This window comes from Biomphalaria glabrata, chromosome 8 (genome assembly GCF_947242115.1).
Source record: "Biomphalaria glabrata chromosome 8, xgBioGlab47.1, whole genome shotgun sequence".
Classification (NCBI taxonomy): Eukaryota; Metazoa; Mollusca; class Gastropoda; family Planorbidae; genus Biomphalaria; species Biomphalaria glabrata.
Window position 1 is genome coordinate 25,811,429 of NC_074718.1, and position 18,765 is coordinate 25,830,193.

Below are 18,765 nucleotides of genomic sequence, written 5' to 3' on the forward strand. Positions count from 1 at the left end.
TCAAAAACCTAATGTGCTATTCTTACTGACTTAGACACTCTCGCGCCGTTCGGCGCATTTTCCGGCAAGCTGTTTCCGCAACTCTTATTTTGCGTAATTCATTTTGTCGGAAAACATGTCCCGCAAAACCTCATGCGACGCTCTGTCACAACCTTACTAAGGATTCGACTCCCAGTTCGGCATATGATTTCTTTGATTTAGACCCGATCTCTATGACTGACTCCTAAAATCTGTCTTAGCCATCTTTGTTGAGACACATTTAATGATTTTCAATTTCGGCAGAAGACTATTCACACTTAATTAATGGAGCCCAAGCCACTGGTAGAAATTTGTAACCTTTCTTGACTACGCTCTTGGAATTACATGCCTGTATTTCGCTTTAGATTTTATATCGAAAAGGAAAGTTTTTTCGTCAAATCATCTGTTGAGGGGTTTTAAACTAAAAAATCTCTGGTTTTTTTTTAGTTTTGTTTTTAATTCAAAACCCCATTTAGCTACGATCATAGAATTTGGTGACTGTAGTTTGCTTTAAAATAATATTGAAGAGAGAGGTTTTCAACTCTAATCGCTCTGTAGGGGAATTTTAAACTCAAAACCATCTGGAGGGGTTTTAAACTTTAAAGAAAAAGCCCTCTGGAGGAGGGGGGTTTAAACTCAAAACCCCTTTGGCTACGCTCATAGATTTTATAGTGTGTAATTTGCTTTTTTTTATATTGAAGAGGTATTTTTTTAGCTTCAAACCCCAACTGGAAAGGGGAGATGGGTTAAACTCAAAACCCCTTAGGCTACGCTCATAGAATTTTGAGTGTATAATTTGCTTTTTTTATATTGAAGATGGGGGTTATCGTAAATTTTGGATGGGGTTTTAAAATCAAAATCTTCCTCAACTGTGCTGTTGGAATTTGGGGATTGTTGTTTGCATTTTTTTTTGTTTTGTTTTATAGAAGAGGGGGATTTAACTTCAAAAACCTCTGGTAGGGGGTTTAAAATTCAAAACCCCCTGGTAGAGGGATTTGTATCTCAAAACCCCCTGATAGGGGTTTTTAAAATCTCAAACCCCCCTGGTAGGGGGATTTAAACTCAAAACCCCCTGGTAGAGTGTTTTTAACTCAAAACTGCCTCGGCTGTGCTGTGGTAAGTGATGATTTAGTATTAAAATCTCACCTAAAATAAACAAATGAAAGCAAAAATCAGTCACTTAATCCGCCCCCCCCCCCCTGCGGGGGGGATTTCATTTCGGGGGTGGGGGGTTTGAACCCCAAGAACCCCCCCCCCTGGCTACGCCCATGATGTAAGGAGATTTTTCATAAAAATAGGCCTACACCACTTTTACAACTATTCACTATTAATAGTAACATACACGGGAGGCTCTTTAGTATAGGGGAGATTGAGATTTTTCATATTTATATCACATTTATGCAAACGTTTTTAGACTTTTGTGAAAGAAATGTTTACATTTGTATTGCTAAGTTATGTAAGTTATACTAACTAATACATTTGCAAAAAAAAAAATCTATTTAGTATTCATATAAGTTGGGCAGAATTTAAAACAACAATTAATAAGTAGTTTTTCATAAGATCGCGTGAATTTGTATCGCGCCACACTTCCACACATGTCTTTGATAGAATTTCATTCTGATGTCCTTTCTGAAAATATTGAAACCTGGATGGAACACTTCGGGGGCCGATTATGAATTTGTGTTTCCACACATACTGTCTTTTTAAACTTGTTTTTTTTTTTCGTTTAGCGTTTTATTATGTAGCTTATTGTAATTTTTACTGCTACTTATAGTTGTTCTGAAATGTCTATAAATTTAGCGATTTTACTTAATAGAGTTATTCTAATCAAATATGAATATTCAACTTATTTTATTGGACAACATTGACAAAAACATGTCTTTTTCCGTTTGTATAATTCACTTTTAAAAGAGTTACAAAAAATTTCTAAGATTTGTTTGGGGAAACAAAAGGTTCGATTTTTTTTTTTATTGAATCATAATTTTGTTTATTTCGTTATGTGAAAAAATACAAGTGATACATATTTTAGAGAACCCAATTCTACTTCCTGTTTCTCAATTTTAATGTGCTAAATTTTGTTATTGTATTTAATCACCAGTTTTAAAGTGTTTACGTTTGTGATACGAACGTGATCTAGATAAAATAAAATAGACCTTCTAAACTTTTGATCTGGTATAATTCTGATCCAGGTTAGGTGCAAGGTAGATCCAGCAAATGGCTAATTTTCCAATGCGGCTTCCTTTAGAAAATAAACATAATAAAAAGTGAGTACCTCTCTTTACTCTTTGACTCTTACTCTTGAAGACACTTGCCTGGGTGACTTGACTCACTTGAGTTGAGTCTCTCTCTGTTGAATCTGTTCTGTCACTTCACTAGTGACTATCAGAGATTCAGACTAGTGTCACATCTGTAGGGATGTGAAATAAAAATATTATCTTTGAAAAATCAATTTTTCGTTAGTACATCATTAAAATACTACCAAATACTTTGAAAGAACTTTCCAATGGCAATGGTGTATAAATTATGACTTTAACTTTAAGTTGAACAGTTAGTAGAGTAGAAAGTTAAGAAAGTTATGATTTTTTTTTTCTGGCGTTTTGACCTAGAAGTAGTAGAACTAGTAACCTAGCATTGGTTGACATGGAGCATGTAAGATGAGAGTGTCTCGCTCGTTCAGCCAGCAAGACACACCCCCCGCTTAAAAGTTAAAAAATTGGAATTGAATTTCGTAGAGGATAAATCTACTTATTAAATAAGAAATTTAATTGTAGACCTAGTTAGACCTAGATCTAGTATTCGTAGTAAATTTCTAGCTCACTCTTATATGGCTAGATATATAATCTATTACGGGGACAAAAATCAACTTCTTGGGTCTTATTTAAAGTCCACATAAAAAAAAATGTTCCTCAATATAAAATGTATCCATATTCACCCATTTTGGCAACAATTTCAATGGATTTAAAATCATAATCGATTTCAATCAAGGGCCTATGTACAGAAAGTAAGAAAAACGAATCTCAAGTTTTGATGCCATTTTATTACTTCCGGTTTTACGGATTTTCACATATCTAACATCTGTCATCTTGATCTTCTTATTCTTCTTATTTAATTATTAGATCTATATTATATATTATATGATACAGAGATACAGATTAGCTATATCTGGATCTATATCTTTTTTTTTTAAATTTACACTGCTGCAGTCATTTACTGACTGCTTATAGTTATATGGAAATAAACAATATTATATTCTTAATTCTAATTTTATCAGTCAATAGAAGATTGAAGATACAGACAAAGATATCTAATAAGTAAATCTAATCTAGATCTAGTCTAAGACAGACGACTAAGACAAACAGATTATAATTGTAGGGAGGTGTCCAGGTGTAGGTATGGGAAAAAAGATGGAAAAGTGGAGTAGAAAATAACTTGAGAATACTTTTTTTCCTTTTTTTTTTTTTTTACACAGGACTTAGAAAAAGATTATATAATATTATACTTTTTAAATATTTTGTTATTTTCTGCCATCACAAAGCCACCATTCGTCCACACCTCTCTGACATTTCTTGAAGTGCAAGACCCAATAATTGGTTTATTTCCTTCAATATTTACATTCTAAACAAGTAAAGTTCATAAATATAAATGAAATCAGCTTTGTCAGCTAAAAAAAATGTGCATGCAGACTCGTGCGAATATTTTTATTATTAAAAAATTATATTAATATTTGCAGAATATTTGGCCTTACAAGGCCTGACATGTTGTTTTTTTCTTTATCATAGACTATAGAGATCTCAAAAACTGTAAATTCCCATTTAGGGCTCAATGTTAACCATATTTTTGTAAATACAAATAAATCGCAAGAGTATGGCGATTAATCTTGGTAGAATTATGGCTAAGCATGATATCTAACAGAAAAAAAAAATGTTTGAAGATTTTCCTGGCCACTGTATTGGTAAAAACAAAAAAAAAAAAGGTATTTTTCATTATAAATAAAAAAAAAAAACTTTTAATAAAATTCCTCATTAAGCATCATATATATATATATATATGCCATTGTCTAAAGTAGTCACTAACACTTCTTTAAAACCTCTTTCATTCATTCATAAGTAATCTATTTCCAAGTGTGAAAAAAAACTAAAAATAAAAGCTCCCCTATAAATTATCTGTCATTTTTTACTTCTGCACTTCCTTTTTTTTTCGCCTAGCTAATTATTGACATTGATATAGAACTATATCTAGATCTAGAATATATATATATGATATTTAAAAATATTTGTACTTACACAACAAGACAAATACTCCTTTTAGACCTTATAGTAGTAGACTACTTAAAATTATTTAACTTTAGATTACAAGGTCTAGACGTTAGAGAGTAGTCTAGAGCAGTGATTCCCAAAGTGAATATAGACCTCAGGTGCATAGACTTCCAAGGGGTATATGAAAGTGAAAAAATAAATTGGGGGTCTATGAGATGTTGAGGGGGTCTACAATTTAATAATGGATTTCATTTAAGCAGGTCGTGACATTAATTTTCACATCCCAATAATGTAATTATTTTATACTGTAATATATGATTTGAACCTTGGTTAATCCTTTAAAATTTATCTAGCTATTCTAATGAAAAATTGTGCTTAGTTTCAATACTTATATAAATAGTTTAATTTTATCTACTTGTAACTAATTGATTGTAGATTCTACAGCGTTAATCATTTAAAACTGGGATTTCTTTCTTTCTTATCAAACAATCGATTGTTTATATATATATATATATACCTTTTTTATAATGCTATGAAAACAATTAAGATAGAGGATCATTTCAGACTTTTCCACCCTGATAAAAATATAAAGTTTTGAACAATTTTGGAACATCCAAAGTTAAAGTTCAGAATAGACCCACAAAATCTTTCTTCGGCATTACATAAAGAAGATGGTAGTTTGTTAGCATCTTATATCATTTACTTAGCCAAATAAGGAAAACACTATAGGTAAAACATTGATTTTACCAGACGTTGAAATAGTTTGAAAAACTGTTTTACATAAACTTACATCTAATATATATTAAACAAATTTCTTTAAGCAACATTACAGTTCAAGGACAAATCAGTGGTATAAGTTATAACATTAAAAGCTTCTTTTTATGTAATTCTTTGCCAGCAACATAAACAGTTTGGGATCAGCAGCATCACAGACTCTAACAGGGTGTAGAGCTCTGTGCTACAAACTGCTGGCTCCTTAATTTTCCTCAGGGTTGTCCCATGAAACCTTTCTCATGTTAGGGTATAGCTGTAAGGCAGCATATTTTTTAATTCAGTTTTCCTTCTGCTAGTTGGGTAGCAAACCAAGGCTAATGACTCTCTCCTGCCCAAAGCTTATTTGCTTAGGCACCAGTCACTCACCTTCACCCATTCTCCTGTTTGTAAAAACAGTTCCACAGACCCAATGTTTGAGCCATGTGAAAGATGCACGAGAAAATTCTCTTTGTGAAAACATTTACAATGATACTTCATTTAATTTAATTGTATAATATTTAATTTTTGAAGGACTACTTCATAGAGCAACAAATTACTAAATAAAACTTTCCTTAGCAATGGATGATGAACATGCAAAAAAACACTAAAAAAATCCAGTGTGTTTGGTGATTCCAGTAATACATACTAATTGTTATTTTGTGGTTTAAATTTGAATTTAAATTAGTATATTTTTTAACTGTTGGTAAATTTGCAAAGGTGCAGTACAAGTTAAGCGAAGGTCTACCAAAAACCAGAAAAAATGGCAAGGGGTCTACAAGACGAAAAAGTTTGGGAACCACTGGTCTAGAGCATATATTGTAAAATGGGTTGGCTGAATGGTAGCCAGGAAAACCAATCTATTTTGTCAGGGTGGCATTGTCTAAAATGATTAAATCATGTCATCATAAAAAGGCACTTAGGCAACCGTTTGTTTGACAAGGAAGGAACTAAGCTATTTAAATAAGTATTGAAATTAAATACAACATTTTCTCGTTTAAAGAGCTGGATGAATATTTAAAGGATTAACTCACGTATAAATCATATATGTGTATGAAAGAATTACATTAATGGGATGTAAAAATGAAAGCCAGGATCTGTTTAAATGAAGTCTATTATTGTAGACCCCCATGGACATCTCTTAAATTAAATTATTGGTTTATTATATACTAGTATAATACTTATTAACTAAATATTGTACAGTGACAATTGGATATGTGCTGGAATGATATTTTCCTTAAAATTTGGCTCATATCTAAAGATAAACATCTTAACTTAATTTACAGTAAATTTGTATAAATTTACTGAAGTCTATAATGGTAACTTATCATTTTCCTACTAGAAATAAAATGCTAAAAAAATTTAAGTGAAGACTTTTTATAAAAATTAAAACAGTAAGACAGAAAATGGACGAACTCCCATCAATATACCTATATTTGTACTAGAACTCTTTAGTTCCATATAAATCACACCAGTCAACATCAACAACATCCCTTGCATTATACATGTAAATTCTGAGTGAGTCTGGTTTGAATGTATATTTTGGTTTTCTATAGTTATAATGTTTTATTTGGTGTGTTACACACAAAGACAAATTTCATTATTGGGATAATAAAGATTATTATTATTATTAAATGGCTTTGATTATATTTCAGCTAAATTGGAATTTTTTAATTTTGTGGTCATAATTATTATTTAGCATTAGTGCCAAGAATCCTGAGATGATTCCATTTGTGCTTTGTAATATTTCTGGAACTACATTACAAATCAAAGCTTTTGTATGAAGATGTTGAGTAGAATTCTTTTAAAAGAACTTTTGCAACTCATTTTCTTGTGAATTTGTAAAATAAAGCTAATTTCAAATGTCCTCAGTTTCTTAAATTTTCTCTCCTGATATATTTTTTCTTTAAGGTTCTCACTTTGTTTCTCTCTCTCTGACTTTGTTTTCTATTTCAGTCTGTCTCTCTTTCTCTGATTTTCTTGTTTTGTATTTCCTTACAGTGCTTTGACATTTACTTTTTTTTTTTTAGCCATTTGTGTTTGTAGCCAGTGACCTAACGATCTTTAACTTTGCTGTTTTTCCCAGTCTCAGGGTGAAATTTATTGGGCTTAGGACAGGGTGATTAAGTATTGATTTTCTGATTTTAGCTGATCATTGAATTGTCTCCTGTGAGTGCTACTGGAGGTCTCACTGAGTCCTCTTATGTACACAGTGACAGAGGGGCTAGATGACTAGAGTTTTCTGTCCATTTAAATGTTTCATTCTGTGACTTTTGGATGTATAGTGCAATAACTATTGGATGCTGTGATTTGGTATTTTATTTATATGATATTTTAAATTATATATATACTTATTGTTGTCTGTGTTTTATTTGGTAAGAAAAGCATTCTCTATTTTTTATTTCTTGCATTAATCAATTTGTAATATTTTGTGTGTATCTTGTTTTCTTTTAATCAACATTTTAACTATAGTCTATATAACATATTTAAACACATTTTATGGTTCCCAGCATTTTTTTTTTAAATTTAATATAACTCAACTTAAGGCTTTCATAAGTAATGTAGATTGTTTTTTTCAAAGAATTCTACTTTTTTTTTATTTTTTTGAGTCATTCTGCCAAAAGTTTTGATGTTTTAATTTATTATTTTTGTGAGACTACTTAATTTTTGTTTATCATTTCATATTTTGGAAAGAATTACACTAGATGAACTAAGTTATCCCATTTATGGTAAAAGAAAAGAAAGAATGCATATCACTTTACAAAAATGTATTTATCAAGTTTTTTTGTTCTTTTTTTAGTCTTCTAAAACAAGAGGATTACAAATGTCAGAAGTGTCTTCAGAAAGGTCATTTTACTTATCAGTGCACGGGTAAGAGAAAGTATGTTGAGCGGGATTCACGAACTAAGTTGTTGAATAAAAAATTAAAGATGGAAGATGAGAAGGCCAAACTGGAAACACTGTAAGTTATTTTAAAATTACAAACATGATCTTTTTAAAAAAATGTATCATCTTTATCACAGACTGTGAAGATAGTTTTAGTTACAAATTGTGAGTGAATGCTCATGGTTGCTGATATTCTTGACAAGAAAAATATTAATGTTTTTTTTTTTTTAAAAACAACAACATCCTTTATTGACATTGGAGAATGACTTTAAAAAAACAATGTACAATGAGTTTTATCAGATGTTATTTCACTGTCACTGATTTTACAGAGGCATGTGCTTTAAGTTTGAGTTTTACTTTATTACAAACCTTGTTGTGCTAGTCACACAATGTCCTTGGGACAAAGGAAAACGTTTTACGTTTGATTGGCTTGAGGCCCCTTTTTTTTAAGTACTTGATATTTTATTGCTTCATTAGATATATTTCAAAGCAGTGGTTCAGTGGTTGTGTTCTAAATACGGTAATTATTTCTTTCAATAAGAGTTGTGATTTTTTTCTGAATTAAACTACTTTTAAATTTCTTTCTTCCCTTTACTCACAGAACCTACACAAAATATTTCAATTACCCATTCCCTCAAACTTTTATGATACTTTCTGTGGTTGAAAGACTAAAACAAGGACTTGTTAATTCATTACAAACCAACATTCTCAGGGGACAGTGGCTGAATGGTAAAGTTCTTGGCTTCTGAACCAAATCTCTGTGAGACTGGGACTTTGAATTTCTGTATTTTTAGGACACTTTTGAGTCCACCAAACTCTAATGGGTATTGGATGTTAGTTGGGGAAAGTAAAAGGAAGTTGGTCATTGTACTGGCCACACCCTCTTAACTGTAGGCCCTAGGAACAGATGAGCAAAGTCTGAAAGGGGACTTAACTTTAACTTTTGTTAAATTCCCATAAGATTGCAAACAGTCCATTGACACATCCTTGTTGATTTATGTTGAAATATTATTGTTATATACTGTTAGTGCTATTACAGACCTCATATAAAAGACTCAACATATATTAAATATTAAAGCTATTACTTAAATTGCCTAATAAGTAAAAATAAAACATGTCTACATATGTAGCATTCTGAATTTCAACATCTGTGTCAGTGTTGGTAATATGAACATTCAAATTAATTGTATAAAATCTATAATGTTGACAGTAAGGTGATTGGGAAACAAGAACCCCCTTTAACTTAGAAATGAACATTCTAAAAACCTTTTTAAAAATAATTCCACATCTTTTTAATCCTTTTACCATTACAAAACTCATACAAGACACCAGTCACAAAAGTAAAAAGTAATATAATTTAAAAATAAAATTAATTCCTATTTTCTATTCAAATAATATAGTAAACTAAAGATCTATATTTTGTCATTGACAAATGAAGTGAGAACAAATTAGCTTGAACAGGGGACCAAAGCCATGACATTCACTTTATTAGCACGACACTAACCTGACATACTTCTATAGGCAGAATTGTAGCTTGAAATGTTATCTGATTGTACTAGATTTATCTTGAGAATCCAATTGGATTGGATATGATTGTGGGAAATTTTAGTTTGAACTAACTGATTCCTCCCATGTCTTTTTTTTCTTCCTTATTTCATTAAAGATTCGTTTGCTCCCTACATTCTACATTCACACCATTCTGTGTCCAAGTTTTGACTTTGTTTTTTTACATTTTTCTTTCACTTTTCAAAAGAGTGTAAGCTAATAGTAGGAATTGTAAAAGATGCTTTCCTTCCTTTGGCATTTCTGTTACAAAGTAAAAAAAATATTCCTGCACATTTTTATGTTTTTTTTTTTAATGTTATTTCATATTCTGAGTAATGTTGAATCTCCTTTTGCATTAAAAAAACTTATTATTATTATTATCTAATTATTGTATTTAACATCATTTATAGGAACAAGTGATTTCCTAGTCTCAGAACAAAATTTTTTTACCTAAAACATTACAGGATTTTTTATGTTTACCAATATTACTCATAAAATGATAATTTAAAAAAAAAACTGAATGTGTGATTTTGTTTTTTTTAAATATAGTTAAAGAGTTAATTTTCTTGAATGTCTGAACCCCAGACAAATTCAGCGATTTATAAAATGTATTGGTGCATTATTTAAATGGCCAACACAGCGGCAAGTTGAAGCTGACAAAAAAAAAATGATGTGTATAGATACCACCCATTAAGCAAGAATCTATTGTCCTGTTAACATTAAATAATATAGAATGAAAAATATGCATGTAGCTCTGGTTATTCATAATTCCTCTTTGTATATTATATTTGTTTAGAATACATATTTTAAATGAATAATTTTTCTTTAAGGGCCAAATCAGGTTCAGTGTTACAGAAAAAACATCAAAATAAGAAGAAACGCAAGAAGAGGTAAACTTTGTTGTAATAATCTTGTATAGTTTATTTTTGTACTATTATTATTTATTATTATTATTATTAAATTGAAAACCCCTATAATGTTTTTGTGCTGCCTGTCTGTGCTTCTGTAATGTTCAAAATAAAAAAAAAAGTGAATGCATTTTTGAGAATCTATTTTCATTATCACCATAATTGTACATCCAAATAAGAGCCTGCTAGAACAGGTCTCACTGATGTCTATATACCAGTCATTCACACTATCCTGTTTGATATATAAAGATGGATCTCTGAATTTTTAAAGTTTCTGTCTCAAGATGTTCTAGAAATGAAAAATGGAAACAAGTTTAGCAAATAAGATGGAATGTCATGACCTAGCAATAGAGTCCTTTATTACTGCAGCACCTAAGTCCTTGTGTGCACAGATTTTGCCTATTGAAATAGTATAACCCTAGAAATTGCTGGGCTAAAGTCCTTTTACTTACACCATGATTCTAGCCTACAGATATATTACTGCTCTAGTAAGCCTCTATGCACTAAGACTTTGTACTGAGACTAGTTTCTTGCAGCATGGCCCAAGAAGATGGCATTATCTCTTTTTTTACCCTCACTTATAAAATGACCATCACCTTATCTTCTTGACAGTGTTGACATCAGAATGAATTTGTTTATACATAGATTTGAGCAAGAAAGGCCCCAATTTGACAATTTTCTGTTCTGAATCCTGCCAATGTTTCGTGTTCCCTTCTGTCTACCTGCCACCATTTATCAGACTTATTAAGGTAGTTGAGGTTCTTCTTCTAGACTTCCATTACCTGACATTTGTTGAGAGAAAATATTGGCAGTGGTTCACTGATTTGGCCACATAATTAGGATACCAGTAACAATGGAAACAAAACTCTTATTACACTTGCCTTATGGACATTGAGGGACAATGAAATATAAACACAAGTCTGTCATGAATTAAATTTGATTTATTATGTTTATAACTTGTTCAGCTGTTGTACTTTTGGAGAGAATTAAGATTTTCTGATTCAAGATGATCTACTTTATTATAAAACAACTCTTTTTATTCCATAATTTATTCCAATTTTTATTGAATTATTTTATACTAGTCGACTCACAGTGTAACATATGCCGCAATTTTGCAGGGCCAGCTTTAGAACACTGCAACCTATGGGACCGCAGTGGGCCCCACACTTTCATAGGCCCCACACTAATCCTAGGTGTAAATTATTAAATTAAACCATTTTATAACTTTAACAGATTTTTCGTGGCCTCCTGATTTACCAGGAGCTCCTGAAAATCTCCTGAAATTGCAAATATATATGACAAAGTCCTTGAAATCTCTGGAAATTATCAAAATCTTTTGAAAACTCATAAAAATCTCAGAAATTATAGACACAATTGTCATATTGTGGTGTCATTTAATATGGCAAATATGGCAAATGCCAATCCTGCGCGCAATTAAAAAAACGACATTATACAATATCCGTAATTGTGGAATCTGGTGAAAGAAGCTTCTTGCGCTTCAAACTAATGAAGAATTACTTGAGGTCAACAATTCTTGAAGATAGATTGAAAAATTTGATAATTCTTGCTATTGAACCTGATCTATGTAGGAAACAGGATTTTTATAATATACTGTATGACTTCGCTACACGCAAGGCTCGTAAAGTAATTCTGTACGTAGTAAAGATTGAATATAATACAGAAACTAATTTATTTTCTAATACAAACTCTTAATTTTCACTTATCCGTATCCCTACACAAACTGGGCCCTGCGCTATTCGTTTTGTATAAGGCCGTGCAATGGTTAAGAGAATTATATATAGAGATTTTTACAGGATTATGATTGGATATTCTAAGAATAACTACTCCATTTCACACAGTTTTCTGCATTAAAAAAATATTTAAGTTTTGTTTTTCTATGTAAAAATAAATATTTTCACTTTTGATTTTTTGAACACTGGTATTAAACATTTTTTTTCTGCTGTAATTTCAGTTCTGATGGAGACTCGAGCTCTTCTTCATCTAGTGATTCTGGTTCCAGTGATAGCTCCAGTGACTCAGAGGACGACTCCAGCTCTGACTCAGACAAGGATTCCTCTTCTTCCTCTGGATCATCCTCTTCAGATTCATCTTCTTCTTCTGACTCATCATCTTCAGAGTCCAGCTCTTCATCCTCCTCCTCAGATTCAGAAGCTGAGTCAGAAGAGGACATCTCCAAGGTGCTCAAAGGGAAAAAGAAAAAAAAGTCTTAATTAATTATTTTAGTTTCTAGACTATAGCAGTTATGTGGACTGTTTGCATTTTCATTGGTGATCAGTTAAAAAGTCTTTGAGAGAAAGTGTTCAATACTACCTTAAGTCTACATCAACATTATTGGACAGCATGTCATTCAACTCTCTACTGTTTTAGACCCATTATGCCTTTCGAGTTGGATATTTTAGTTGTTATGACACAGTACTTAAAGAGTTAAAATAAAAATGCACATTTGTCAGTGCTGAAGGAAGATTATTGAGTATAAAATCAAGATCACTTTCTATAGGCCTAATACATAACAGATTTCAATGTTCCTAAACTTCTTCCACAAAGGAGAATTGGATAGCTTTAAAACAAAATGTTGATAAAAAAAAAGTCATTGTTGTGTTTTGTTTTTATTTCCACAGCATGACATTGGAATCAAGTTATTTGTTGTTCATTACTTAAATCTGTCAGTACAACTCATTGTCTGAAAAAATCCTGTTCACATATGTAGGCTCAAATAATTTTAATACACATTGTTTTTATAATGATAGTGTTAAAATGACAAATGTTTCTAAAATGATTATTTCTGAACTAAGACTCATACATTTGACTGATATTTCAATAAGGTGCGGATTATCATTTATTAATAGATTATATAACCTGATCTATAGCTGGTTATTCTTTTTTAATTGAATTTATGGCTTGTGATTGATATAGTCCTTTCTTGTGAGATTTTTTAAAAAATATTTACAATTAAAAAAAAAAAATATGTTGATTCTAATAAGTATAAAATGTATCGTTTTCAATTTATTGATTATGGTATCACTAATATCCCATCAATTTTCCAAAATTAATTAGAATTCACTTTATATTAACTTTTCTGTGGTTTGTTTTGACACATCTTTCTTGTGATTTATAGAATTAGATCTATGATTCCTTTGAAGTTCTTGAGGCAAAAGAAAGTGTCTGGGAGGTGTTGGCTGTTCCAGATTGATGTCACCAATAATGTGGAAAAACAAAAAGCGATGGCAAAAAATATCTATAGCCTGGGAACAACTCAATGGACTAAAAAAAGAATCTATATAATATAGCCTGAGAACAAGTCAATGGAATTTACCGTTGGGTAATGCTAATATGTATGTACCGGTATATAGAGAGAAAGAGAATGTCTTCTACTAGACAAGCAAATGAACAACCTCCATACACTTTCCTCCTTTGCATGCCTGTACATGAACACATATGGTGTTATCATAATCTGATGTACCGGTATCCTTCATTCATTATTCGTATTGCCACAAGACTCCCACATTGTTCATTCCCCTCAGTTAATGGAGGTTGTTAACAGGGGATTGTATAAAGCAATTTTCACATCATGTTGCTATCTTAAAATCAGGGGAGTTAATGATTAAAGAAATATCTAATCGGCGTATTTGTGGATTAGTTCCCTTCGATGAAACAACGATGATCTTTTTACTGTTACTAGTTCAAGATACCGTCCTACTGTTTTAGACCAGCGTCAATGACTGTGGGCTTGCCCCCAACTCCCCATAGGGCGCAAGGTCTTCTCAATAGGAACGCGATGTCCTGACACAGGATATGGAGGGAGCGAGGCCGATCTAATTCTTTTTTAAGGGGCGAGGAGAAAAAAGTATTTTCATAGTAGCTTTTATTCTGTTTGAATATTTAAAATTTTTTAAATTGATAATATTACTAATGTTAACATATTAAAGTATTTTAAATGTTTTATCTTCTACTAAGCACCTTTTAAAATGTAGACTGCTTTTGTGATAGGCCTTTTCAACATTGTTGCTATTCTAGGATGTCAGTTCAAAACGTCTCCACGTCTAAAGTAAAAGTTGTCGAGTTTAAAGTTAGAATGGTTGTAGATCGCTTTGTTGACAACTTTTGTGGGACAAAATAAATAGGTACATAAGCAAGTGCGTGGCAAAACGTCTTACTTAACACGAAGATGATCTTAGGACGATCCCGCCCATACCAGACGTGCGTGGGCAATGTTTAACAGAATAGTATAGGCCAGTGCTGCCTCCTTTATTAGGCACTTTGATCTGCGCTTTTTTGACAAGAATGACTACGGGTATCTTGCTCTTTTGGAAGAAGTCACTTCAATATCGGCCTGTTCCGTCCTTTTTTTTAATCTTTGACCCTTTTTTTTGACCTTAGCTCTATTCTTACCATGAGGAAAAAAACAACAAAAATATTATTAAAAAAAAACAAACCAGAGCTTATACTAAGCGTAGTTGTACCGGTATCAATTACTTAGGATCAATCTTGTCATTAAATGTTATGCTTTTAGCTTTCTCAATACGCTAAGATCCTATCACTTGCTTGGACCAATTGGGAAAAGAGGGGGGGGGGGGTTAAGAAAGAAAAGGGTATCTGTGTGATACTTTTTATATGTTTTTATAGAAAAAAAAATGGGGATGGGTAAGGAACGACCTGAATTCGAACTCAGTGTTTTAACCTCCCCAAGCTAACGCTCTACCACTAAGCTAGCAAAGCGCTTATGTAAATAGAAGGTTTTAAAGTTATCTGTTGGTAGCTACAAACATTAAAGCCGCGGCCTATAATTGGGACTATGATTAGTAGTAGGCTATTACTACGTTTTGAGCTTCAGAACTCATTTTGACAAAGCTTATATCAACACACTCTGTATGGTAAAATGTTTGTATAAGTTATTTCTCCCAAACTCGGATTAAGTTGACATTTTGCACAATTATTTATTTTACCTGACAACACAAGAATCAATTAGAAAAAAGAAAGTTAATAAATTATTAACGCGCACGTCTCTTCCTATTGTATCGACAGAGATATGGTTGTTATTGTTAATAGTTTGTAGTTGATAGTTTCTGATAGTCTTCCAAAAACAAAAATTTAATCTGCCATTTTTACCTACCTGAGCGGACCACTTCGGGGGCCGATTTTGAAATTGTGTTTCCTCACAAACTTTCTTTGTAACATTGTTATTTCATTACAATTGGAATGCGCTCCTGGACCGAACAGTCGGAGCTTAAAGCGCTCTCTAAGTCCTGAGCTATCCAAGAGGGTCGTTAACGAAATTCTTCTGCCAGGCTAATAGGACAAGTACTTCAATCACTTAATAAAAAGATGCACTGTTAAAATCTCTTTTGTCTGACTCTGGACTATGTCTACAATGCAAATAAATCTTGTTATTAGTACCGGTAGTTCTTATTACTGTACTTTGTATCCAGTTCTGTAGGTCATATTCTCTTATCATCTGTATTACAGGCGTTCCTTTAAAAAATAAGACAAAACTATTTGATTAACACTATGGCCTCCTTCAGTCGCGAAGCGACTATGGGTCATCTCGTGGAAATGAGATAAATGCCTGGGCATTAGCTGTGGTCGGAACGATGACGCCCACACAGCAGTTTCCCCCCCCCCCCCCTCCACGCAGCTGATGTATCCAAAGAAACGGCAGTGCCGATACATACCGGTATGGTAATGTATAAGATAACTACCCATCGGCTACGTCCGTTCATTTGTTTCCAGGTCATTATTATTTACTTCCTACTTATAACATTAAAAGTATTAAGGCCCACAAGCAGTGGCGGACTGGCTATATGGGCAAACGGGCAAATGCCCGGTGGGCCGGTCTGGTCGCGACCAAAGAAAAAAAAATTCAATGCAGATAATTTTTTAAAAAGAGTGACAGCAGCAAGACGCAAAGGCCCGAACACGTTTTCTTGTTTTTTTTTAAATTCTCATTACAAATAATTTTGTTTGAAATTCAACAAGAACATATGTTTAAAAAAAAAACACTACACTGTACGTATTATCATTTGCAAAACGTTAGACCGTACTTTCTGCTATGCACGAGTGGCATGGGCCGTTGATGGTACTCCCATTTTTTTTGCTCCTTCCCTCCCCCGTCTTTTAATGGTTTCCAAACCCTAACCCCCAGTAAACCCTAACCCTAAGCAATAAACGCGCTTACAGTATATATATATAACTCTCAAAGTTATGCATATATTAGAATGTTTTAAAAAAAGCAGTGTTTCTCAACCTTCGGAGAAAAAAACAGCAACGTTAAGGCCTTTCTCTTGACAGCTAGGGGGTCTGGGGGAGCGCTGTAAGTTTTTTTGCTTTCTTCACTGCAGAACCGCATTCTCCTGACATCCACAGCTCATTATTTATCCTATTCAATAAAAAGGATCTTTTGAATAATGTTTTACTTGAAAATATTCTACTATGACTTTATAGGCCCTTACTACCGAATACAACCGATTTGTTTCTTTAAAAAACAAGATACCACACATATTATTTCGATTAAGGATTTGAGGATCACAGTCGAAAAAAAAATTTAAAAAAAAACAGCCATGTTGAGGCCTTTCCCTAGATAGCTAGGGGGTCTGAGGGTCTCAGGCCTTTCTCTTGACAGCTGGAGCGCTGTAAGCTCCCCCATTGAGGATCGGGGCGAAGCCCCGACGCCTAAAACGTTTTCTTGCATTCTTCGCTGCAGAAACACATTTTCCTGACATCTACAGCTTATTATTCATCCTATTAAGATAGGACCTTTTGAATAATGTTTTACTTGAAAAATATTCTAATATGATTTTACATGCTCTTACTGCATCGCAAATACAACCGATTTGGAATAACTTTGAGGAACGCCGCCGAAAAAACATCTATTCGAAAAATAATATTTTTTTAAAAAAAGCTCATTTGTAAGTGATACATTTTGTTCAGTAGACATGTTTGTAATTTGGTTTGTTACAGAACTATAATTCAAGGCTCTAAAAAAAAACATTTTGGAAGTGGGAGGAGAAATTAAGTGAACCAATTAGATTTTACACTAAATTTTTTTTATTTTTAGTATTCAAGCATAAATTGTGAATTACTATCCCAAATATTTTTTTTACTAGAGAAAAATATCAGTTTGAGTAAAGGTTGAAAAGATGACTAGGAAAATAATATTTGGGTTCAGAACTTATCTCAATTGTTACTCTTATTATGAAAAATTTCGTATGAATTCTAAATTTTCCAAAAAAAAAAGTCTTTCTTAAAATAACTAAGATGAATTCGTGTGCAATTACATAAACTCTGTCGCCACATTTGACTTTTTTGTTTTAAAACGTCATCTTTTCATCCGACATTATTTACAACTGGATTAAAACATCAATATATAGCTTATATTATATAGATATTCAACTAATTTTGTTAAAAAAACTATGATTTCTCCATAAAAATAGTACCGCCCCCCCCCCCATTCAGAGGGCTAGAGTGGGGAGGGCAGCAGAAGCAATCGTCCCCCCCCCCTCCACCTCACCGAATCGGCTAAGATACCAGAAGTGTAGCAACATAATATAAAAGTTATATTGTAATTCAACTAATTTTGTTCACTAACTATGATTTCCCCATAAAAGTAGGACCGCCCCCCCACTCAAAGGGTTTAGGTGGGAATGGCAGTAGATGTATTTGCCCCCCCCCCCCAACCCAATCGGAAAACAGGGGAACGACATAATATAAAGATCGGTTAAAACACCAATAACACGTTTTAATCATATAGATGTTTAATTGATTCTGTTAGCAAGCTGTGATTTCTACAAATTTATTGGACCGCCCCCCCCACTCGAAACTTTATGGGGTGGGGGAGGGCGGGATCGATTCCATCACCCCCTCCCGACACCACGAAATCGGCCAACATACCTGAGGGGGGGCGAAATAATCTAAAAATAGGTTGAAATATAAATAATTAGTATATGTTATTAACATAAGTAATAAATTCGTATACAAATTGTGTGAATTCTATACTAAAATTCGTCCGCACCCCCCATTCGGGGGGTGGGGGGGGGTCGGCCGAGTGGGGGGGGGCGATCGCCCCAAAAGCCACCCCCTCTTGATCCGCCAGTGGCTAGGGTTTGGAATAAAAATCCCCCCACTTAAAAGTACTGGATCCTCTGGTTCTGACCACAATTGGCGGAAGTCAAGGAAAAGATGATGATAACGATGATTACTCTTAATTTTGTGTCCTTTAAGCTTAATTTGAAAGTTGGTTATAGGCCCAAGGTTATTTATACAATCGAGACATTTGAGATTTAGAAAAGGCAAGTTGGAAAAATGTCTTGGGGTTATAGACTTATTTGTGTAACTGTACTTTAAATGGTTTATGAATTATAAATTGTATACGTCTCTATGGCCGATGG

The 18,765-nt window shown here is 32.8% G+C and overlaps 1 protein-coding gene across 2 annotated transcripts; it reads left to right on the forward strand.

The window, feature by feature from the left end:
* Nucleotides 1-2,067: 2,067 nt before the first annotated feature.
* On the forward strand, nucleotides 2,068-13,246 carry LOC106062081 (uncharacterized). 2 transcript variants are annotated; one of them, XM_056039290.1, is made up of 4 exons: nucleotides 2,068-2,282; nucleotides 7,825-7,986; nucleotides 10,286-10,345; nucleotides 12,336-13,246. In XM_056039290.1, the coding sequence occupies exons 1-4, from the start codon at nucleotides 2,233-2,235 to the stop codon at nucleotides 12,592-12,594; spliced, it is 531 nt and encodes a 176-aa protein (XP_055895265.1). In that variant the 5' UTR covers nucleotides 2,068-2,232; the 3' UTR covers nucleotides 12,595-13,246. The 2 variants fall into 2 exon arrangements, with proteins under 2 accessions (XP_055895265.1, XP_055895266.1); XM_056039291.1 differs by lacking the exon at nucleotides 2,068-2,282 and adding an exon at nucleotides 7,185-7,337.
* Nucleotides 13,247-18,765: the final 5,519 nt, after the last annotated feature.